Source organism: Branchiostoma belcheri, unplaced genomic scaffold (genome assembly GCF_001625305.1).
Source record: "Branchiostoma belcheri isolate BF01 breed outbred unplaced genomic scaffold, Haploidv18h27 scaffold12, whole genome shotgun sequence".
Taxonomy (NCBI): domain Eukaryota; kingdom Metazoa; phylum Chordata; class Leptocardii; order Amphioxiformes; family Branchiostomatidae; genus Branchiostoma; species Branchiostoma belcheri.
Genome location: NW_017802602.1, coordinates 2969266 through 2978379, shown reverse-complemented (window position 1 = coordinate 2978379; position 9114 = coordinate 2969266). Strand labels below are relative to the sequence as shown.

The 9114-nt window shown below is 41.3% G+C and overlaps 1 protein-coding gene across 1 annotated transcript; it reads right to left on the bottom strand.

Moving 5' to 3' along the window:
• Positions 1-5504: 5504 nt before the first annotated feature.
• LOC109462841 lies at positions 5505-7074 on the bottom strand. The gene is made up of 3 exons (XM_019759476.1): positions 6917-7074; positions 6491-6619; positions 5505-5799 (listed from the first exon to the last, which is right to left on the bottom strand). The coding sequence occupies exons 1-3, from the start codon at positions 6996-6998 to the stop codon at positions 5537-5539; spliced, it is 474 nt and encodes a 157-aa protein (XP_019615035.1). The 5' UTR covers positions 6999-7074; the 3' UTR covers positions 5505-5536.
• Between the last annotated feature and the right edge of the window lie 2040 nt (positions 7075-9114).

The window sequence follows — 9114 nt, the reverse complement described above, 5'->3', positions numbered from 1 at the left end:
GGTTAATCGTAAAGTTCTGTATCAAACTGTTGCGACAATGTAGATGCACCCTCAGTTGAACGGAGCGATCGCACGTGGAATTACAACTTAAGACGGAAGGACTAGCGTATAAATACGGTTAGCTTATTGACAGTCATTGCGCACGGCCTTCGCTAATTATACAATAAATTATTCAAGAGGCGTTACCCGAGAACTGGAATAACTTTACGGATGAATCAAATAAGCAAAAGGACGTGGCGTGAGTTGTAAGTGGACATTAGCAGGTGTCAAAGTTTTCTTGCAGGTCTTTGAAACTTTGAAACTTTATTGGAATAACCATTAGCGGTGGACCCTAGGGTCCACCGCTAGTCTTCCTGGTATTCATACATGTACATACAGACGATACATTATACAAACATAGTGGACAACTGGACAAGTCACAAACACATCTAAATCAATAACATATTTACAATATACATAATTTTAAAAAACTGACAATCCTGTCGAACAGTGCTTGTGACCTACTGATGGAGGTATTTGTGCAAACCCTCCTTAAAGACTCTCAGGGATTGTGTGGACTGCATAACAATTGGAAGGTTATTCCACACACTAACAGCCCTGTACATGAAACACTTCTTCCGTGCGTTAGTTCTAGGTTTGTCTAACAGAAAAGACTGTTTAGCAGCAAAACGGGTTCTATAGCTATGCAAGTTGTTGACCGAACGCAGTTGCCTACTGATACAAATGGGTTCGTTAGTGAGTGTTATCCTTTTAAATGTTGTCATGGTGTTTATTAACAATCTCGTGTGCACAGGTTTCCACTGTGGCTTCGACTGAAACAGACGAGTTGCCTTGTTCTGCATTCGTTGTAGAAGGTCTCGCTATTGATGACTGATGGAGCTATGTTTGCTAATAAGGTGCTTGCACTTTTCCTGGCACGGATTCTTTACATGAACCCCGTCTTGCATTAAATCTTCTAGCAATGGCTGTGCGAATTGGGGCGGATTAGCATATATGTAGTACCACCGCATCCTGGATCTCAGCAGGTTTAAGGTATGGACTTAAGCGGTTTTGACGTCCCCGCTAATGCGATTGGTACATGGGATAATGTATCTATAATTCATAGCCACGTGCAGGGTTTTCCTGTTCTTGGAACATGGTGCTTTTTGTCGTCATCACGGGATTTAATGTGTGAATACGACCGTTAACGTCATACGTGTACGTAAGTTCATTGACATCTAGAAGGGTGAAGGCAATTGCAACGTTCTTTTGACCAACACAATACGTTACCGAGTCGGGGCTCGAAATATACTGTACTGTATATCTGTAGCGTGTGCTCCATAAGATGCCATGCCTATAGTATATACGGATTTTAGTTTGACAAATTCAAGTTGCACATATTTTCTGTTGCAAACTGACTGATTTTAAAGCAAATTTAATCTGAGTATTGCCCTCCAAGTGTTCTAACTGAAGTTCCTGATAGTTGAAAGTACCTTTCCTATTTTGGTCAACAGATAGCAGCCCACCCATATGTTGACATCCACAATAGGACTTTGGGTAAGGCTCAGTAATGTTATGCATGTACTAGCCTTCTGGCTTCAGGAAGAGAAGAAAGTGACCAAACAGATTATGCTGTGAGGGGAAAACCGTTCTTTTTTTTTCTTAAACTTTTGTAACGAATTACCTCATATATAGATAAGGGCCTGACAAGAACAACAGTGAGACACACAAGATGCAACGCAACGCAATAGTGGTACAGTGTTACATGTATTTTATTTTTACGACAGGACCATCTATATTCTTCCTCCTTCTCACTTCAACTCCTTCACAGCCAGACCTGCAGAAAGAAAACAGGAAATATTTTAAAGACACAGACCAAAAATTAAAAGGACCATAAAAATTAACAGAAAACATACATGAAAAGCATAGTACTAGGCTATGCTATAAATGTAAAGGATTGTTTCAAAATGCAAGAGAAAAACTTAGCCCTAAATAGCAATTCAATAAACTCAATGACAGAGCATTAGTTACTAGAAAGGGAGATATCAAAAGAGAAAGTCAATAGCAATTATCATCCTGCAATATTCTCACCAACTCCCATCAGAAATACCTGGAACACTTCAATTTTACCTGCATATATTATATTTCACACCCTGTCCCTCCAAGTGACCTAAATTCTTCATACTATCATAGATTGTTCCTTGTTTATACAACTGACCTGGTGGCAGAGACCGAGTTTGCCAGCCTTTTTGTAATTTAAAAGTTTGAACTATCCTAAATGCTTCAGTTTCCCCCATTTTTACTCCCTCCCCAATCCTTAAGATTTGTTCCTTGTGTCTTGTGCTTCTTCTACTGTTCCTTATGTCTTCTACTGATTTGTTCCTAATGTCTTATGACTTCTTAATGCACAGTTAAGTTCCCAATGCCTGTGGACGATTGATTTCCTTCTACTGACCTGGTGGCAGGGACTGCTTGAGTTTGTCAGCCTTTTCCTTGTCGGTGATGACCAGCGTGTACAGGTACCGGCTGCACCTCACCTTGAACTTCACATTGTCCTTGTTCTTCTTGATCTTCACGGCTGTAGGAGGAAAGTACTGAACTTAAGCAGCCGTATAGCTAAAACTAGACTTCTTATGTCAATAAAGGTTAGATATTATGGTCATGAGATACACATAGAAACTGTTAGTGTTACTCAAGCTTCCTTCAAGATTCCTATAGTTACTGAGGAAAAGAATTGGATGTAGTATTATATCTTTATAAATATATATTTTGGTTCGAACTTTGATGGTGGCACTTATATAACTTATTATAAGTGTAATTAACTTGAGTGCGTCGCCATCACAGTCTTGTATTTTCTTTTATGTGCTTCAATAAATAAAAAAAAGTTGAAGCATCTGACAGTTTTCAAAATCTATCCAGTTGCTTGAGAAACTGTTTCCATGTTATTGTATAACTAGACTTCTTGTTACATGAACACGAGGTAAAACAACAGGTGCTCAGACACAGCCAAGAGATAGATGGCTTCATTAGGAAATCAGGAAACCACTTTTGTTCTCCATCATTGCACCAGTCATTAGGACATGGTCTGGTTAGGATTATAATGATTGTGATCATTGATCAACAATGCAATTCAAGCATCATGTAATGGTTGATAGAGAAAGTGAGGGCTATGAGTATGAAATACATACACACAAACTCATTCTTTCACACACAACCATACACATACATACACAATTCACAATGCAAATATGCATCTTTCTGTCAGTTTTGAATACAACATGCACATTGATACAGTTTCTTTGAAATATTTTAAGTTTGAAGCAAGCTTTCCTGTATATAATACCGGTATATGTATATGTGGTGACAAAGTGTAAACTCTCAGACCATGTTTAGCTCACACTACGATGTTTCTATACTCACACTTGGCATCTTTTCTCCTGGCCGTGAGGAGAAAGTCCTTGATCTCGTGGATCTGCTTAGGCTGTGGGAAAAATAGAAACATTAAGTTTCCATTTGAATTTTTACATCTACATTCCTACCCTTTCCTGCAAGAATTTGTACTTCACTGCCTTACCTATATGTAGATTCTTATATGTACATTACACTGTGGCATGCATATTAGCAGGGTGACGCTTTATAATCAAGGGTACTGTAAATCACGATTTTCCGTGGTAGTTTTTTTATACGCAGTTTTCGCAACCACTTCTGTGCCGCAAACTTATCATAACTGCGAACAAGTAATTCGCAAAGTTTCTTTTCCAGCACCTGATGCCACTGTGAACGTATGTATAGTTCTGCGAGCATGTCCATTTTTCTCAGACCGCAAACTTTTGCTTTCGCAAACATACAGTGATTTACAGTATATTAGATATATATTACAGTATTAGATATTACAGTATCAATCAATAGTTTGTGCTTATAAACCTGCATTTCTCCTCTGGTCAGTCTCTCAGTCACTGACGAAAGGTAGTGGATACTTGCTGAAACGTCTGACCGTTTCCAAAATCATATCCAGTTGCTTGAATAACTGCTTTTTGGCGATTTACAGTACTATTACATTATAATATAAAGTGTGTCCCCACCGCCAGCCTACCCAGTACAGTGAAGCAGTAGGGGAGAGCCCTTCCGAGCTGTACTGGGGTTTGAGGCTAACAGTGGAGGTGTACTGCTCTCACACACCCATGACTCAGGCACTCCCGACGGTACAACGCGGCAACGTTGCTGGACCGACTCGGCCCCAGGAGTGGATCTAAGGAAGTGTGTACAGAAGCGCCCCCTGGCTTTCAAACACCAGTATTGCAGGCATATGACCGAAGCTACTAGTATGTTATTATTGAACACTGAGTGACTCCACACTAAATCAATGCTACATATGGTGTATGTAATAAAATTTACATATATCCAAATTAGCATTTCTTTGGATATACGTACAGTCAAAACCCCTACCAGATCTAAACCATATCAAGATTCGCTCTAGTGTTAGGAACCAAAACATGTACATGGACTTGATAGAAGGTAAAGAAATTAGCAAAAGTAAGTACTGTATACATAGATATGTAAAATATTCTGTTCTGGACTCACCATGTTTTCTGAGGAACCAGTCTTCGAAAGGAAGACGAAATATAGCTGGCAACCTGAAGGAAAAGCAGAAAATTTTGTTGTGTTAAAGTTGTAGTTCTGGTAAGTGAAAAACGTTGGTACTGTAAGGGTGCGTTGCGATACATGATTTTTAGGATACCGAATGCCCCCCTCCCACACTTTTGGTGTCAAGATGGTCTCCTCTATCATTCACGTACTACAAGAAGTAAACTCACAGTTGCGTTCCAAGTAAACATATAAGGAAAAAACTATCTATTCATGGCTGTTGTTGGATAACATGTTGGCAAACACTCGAGGTGGTGTGGTAGTTCGAAGCTGCATCGAAAATCTGCAAATCGCAGTACAAAACGCCTACTATAACCACCGCAAGTCTACATGCTGAAATCTATCGCCAAATTGTACTGTTCTGGGAATGGCAGAAGCGAAATATGAGTACTAAAGGGAACGAAAGGACCTTATATCCGTTTCTAATGCTAAAAACTACCCCATGATGTCTCACACAGGAAGGATTACGACTGATTGTGAGAGAGAATTTTACCTTGATCTTTTTTTCAAGATGGCTGCCTGGAAAGAGAGCGAACCTCGTTTTCGTGCCGTGTTTGCTGTTTGCAGTGGCGACACCTACCGGTACTGCGCTGTATTACAGCACAAATATCATGGATACAGACTGGCCAATTTGATACTGTCTTACCCCACCAAAAGATCTACTTGGAGATTAACTGTCTTGTACATGTATATGTATGCTTAATGATGAAATACCTTTATTGTAGATTCATGCCACGACGGGCTAGGTACAGGTCAAGATATAACAGACACATAACAAACGTATATAGAAAATTGGAGACAAAAGATGCACTATTTGACTTAGACATACATACATAAGGAACATATGTGAATCCCAACAAAGACAAAGTCAACGAGCCGTGGATCTTTGGGCAAACAGGTTTTATTCTCATGATCACGCACAGGCCATCCAGTGAACGGATGCACCGTACAGCACCGTATCCGCGTATGTGCCAATGCGAATAACCACACCGGTGGTTGACACGGAGCGCACATGTAGGGTGACTCTGGTTCCCGTGTGGCCTTGGTCCAGGTTTCCCAGCCCCACTGTCACCACCGGAGTTGTAAAGAAGGACCGGCTGAACAGTGCCGTCAGGTCCTGTGTGCGCACCCCGGACCCGTACATGGAATGGGTGGTATGGACTGTTCCGGTCTCACCTAATGCATAGGGGATAGAATGTTGGAAACATGTTGTTTCGTCGTAATCTCCAAAGTCCAAGCACTTTTTTGGCGGCGCAAAGACAGAATCAAAATTGGCAAGACTGTATTCGTTGGCATTCCATTCGCCACAGTTACCATTTCGGTGGCGAATGGAATGGCCAAGGACATTATACTGTGTAATTATACTGTGTATTATGCCCTTGGAATGGCCATTAAAAGATCTGCTTGGAGATTAGCCCGGGCCCGTCAGTATGTTCAAGCATTTACATTTATAATTGATGGCTTTGACGTGACCAAATCCAGACCGGAAGCGAAGATGATCTCTAAAATTGGTATATGTTAACAAGCCATTTTCGAAGCAAAGGACAAGATTTAAATTTACAATAGTACGTCTAGATCTAGAAATGGGTACTTACATCGCCCCACGTAACCCGTGCCGGTAGGGTCTCTCTCCTGGTTCTGTAGTACTCTAATGGATACTTACATCGCCCCACGTAACCCGTGCCAGTAGGGTCTCTTTCCTGGTTCTGTAGTACTCTAATGGATACTTACATCGCCCCACGTAACCCGTGCCAGTAGGGTCTCTTTCCTGGTTCTGTAGTACTCTAATGGATACTTACATCGCCCCACGTAACCCGTGCCAGTAGGGTCTCTTTCCTGGTTCTGTAGTACTCTAATGGATACTTACATCGCCCCACGTAACCCGTGCCAGTAGGGTCTCTTTCCTGGTTCTGCAGTACCCTGGTCTGGAGCTCCTGAACTTCACGCTTCAAGTCCTGCAGTTGTTTCTCCAAGGTTTTAGCCTGGGAGTTGGGAGCTGGGATAGAATATGATCAAGATCAGTCTGTTTCAATAGCACTTCTAAACCGCTTTCTTTGACAGGATGAATGTTTAAATGTCTAGAGCTTTCGACCAGTCCCTCTGGTCTTCCTCGGTAGACTGACCCAGTGGGACTTGTCACGTGGCTTCTTTGAAGTATGACGTGTGAAGAAGACCAGAGTGACTGCTCGAAAGCTCTACGTGAGAGTTTTTGTGTGTTGGATCTTAAGTAACTATCAACACAGATGAGCTTTCATGATAGTATAAGACAGGATGAATGTACCCGGGCCCTTACCTGCTACAACCCCAGTAGCTACAGAGGCTGCTATCATCACGTACAGGAGGCAGAGACAGATGCGAGCTGAGGATGACTTCATCTTGGACTGACTGCGACGCTTTCGGTTCCACAAGTTGGCTTTCTGGTGTCCTCTTTCTTCTTTTCTGATGTACAGGCGGTATTACTGGGCTATTTATCCCGTCAAAGCTAGCTAAAGTAAACGTTACGACTACCTGTTTGCGTACGTTCATCCGCTGATAACGTACTCAAACATACATATCACCCTGAACTGTACATAAAGGCATACACTTTTTGGTAACATTACCCGGAAAAACGTCGCTTAGGCATAAGAAAAACATGATGTGTTTCTGGTTCCAGCCTTGAAAAAATTGTGCTGGCGGGTAGAGATTCTCCTCTTTTTTACTTTTTTCTTATTAGATTTAGGCTGAGGTGATGCAACAAATACAGTTCAACATTGTAAAACTGAACTGCCTGAGGATCAGGCCTGTCTCTAGGAGAATTTGCACGTGGGGAAGAGACTATATACTAATATTTCAACTGATTTATAATTACTCAATGAAAATTTTACTTTTGATCACGCTTTTAATAACGTTTCCAATGGTACTCTCAAAGCAGAGGTTGGTGGGAAAGATTGTGACCTTTCTATCATATATGCCCCAAGCGATATTGCGTATCATGATTGTGACGTTACCCATCTTATTTGACAGGCTTTTAAAACTCTAAACGGGAACTATGCGGCTCCAGATGTCTTACTGAGGGACGACTGCGTGTGCGAGATGCCGGTTAGCTTGAAGAATGAATCCCCTCTGCTATATATTACCCATCTTAGAAGTTATGTAGCATTACCCTTACTGGTAATTACATTTTTGTTAATACGTTGCCTGAAATTGTCAGATGTCGTTGTGAACATTATGCATTATATACTTCCCGGAGGTTTGGCATCTCAGAGTTCTTGTTTTTGTGGTAACTTTTTGAAAACATGTTTTTCCGATCATATGCGAAACTGAACATGTGGGCCGGATTGGGAGCATGTGACCGGAGCTTAAGTTGCGCAGTAGTAATTTCATGCTAGTATTTCTGTCACAAATAGTCACTTTTTTCCCCGAATGTATCGATTCATTCCTGGATCCAATGTATGTGGCCGGAGATGAAGTTGCGCAGCAGTAAGTTTCGTGACAGTATTTCTTGCACAATGATTCAGTTTTCCCCGAAATATTGATTGAATTTCGGAAGCAACAACAACTTTAAATAGAAATTCCTGGAATCAATGTATGTGACCGGACAAGAAGTTACGCAGTAGTAATGTAATGCAAGTATTTCTGTCACAAACAGTCAATTTTTCCTGGAAAGTATTGAATAAATTTCTGTATCTCAATACAGGGAAGGAAGCCATAACTATCTTTAAACAGAAATTCCTGGAATCAGCGTATGTGACAGTGGCCGGACCATAAGTTGCGTAGCAGTTATTTCGTACTCGTAATATATAGCATTTCTGTCACAGTGAGTCACCTTTCCACGAAATATTGAATTTTTGCGAATTTCTGTATGTCAATAATCTTTCCAACAGAAAATCCGAAGCAGCTGTGACAATACAAAAAGTACCCATGCTATTCAAACAAAAATATTTTCGCATATTTTCAGGTCGCTAAGAAAAATCCGTCCATCCGGGGTCTGTATCTGGTGTAACACACCAGCTTCTGTATCTGTATAGCCAGAATAACTGCCCTTCGGCATAACACACCAGTTTCTGTATGTGTATCTGTATAGCCGGTATAACTGCCCTTCGGCGTAACAAACCAGCTTCGCAGGCACGCGGCGCGGCGGCAGCTAGCTACATTACACCGAACGACTTGTTACACTTAGCCTTTGAACATCTAGATCAAAACATTGTTTAAAGCTATCTAATGATAATGCCCCTATCCTACTGTACTGGGTCGATCAACTCTGTCCTAACGTTAAACTGCCCACCCAAGTGTTTGTGAGAAACCCTCACCTACTAGATGTGCACTTTAGCTGTACATCATGTATCTATGGCAACCGTTGTTATGACAACGCTGCTTGAAGTGTAGCCACAGTCAAAACAATACACATTGATATATCGATCCTAAGGACGTATTCCCATGCCACCCACCGCTGGTAGCCTCCACCAGGCCTTTCTACGGGAATGCGGATCGTAGAATTCAGCAAAAAGGAGA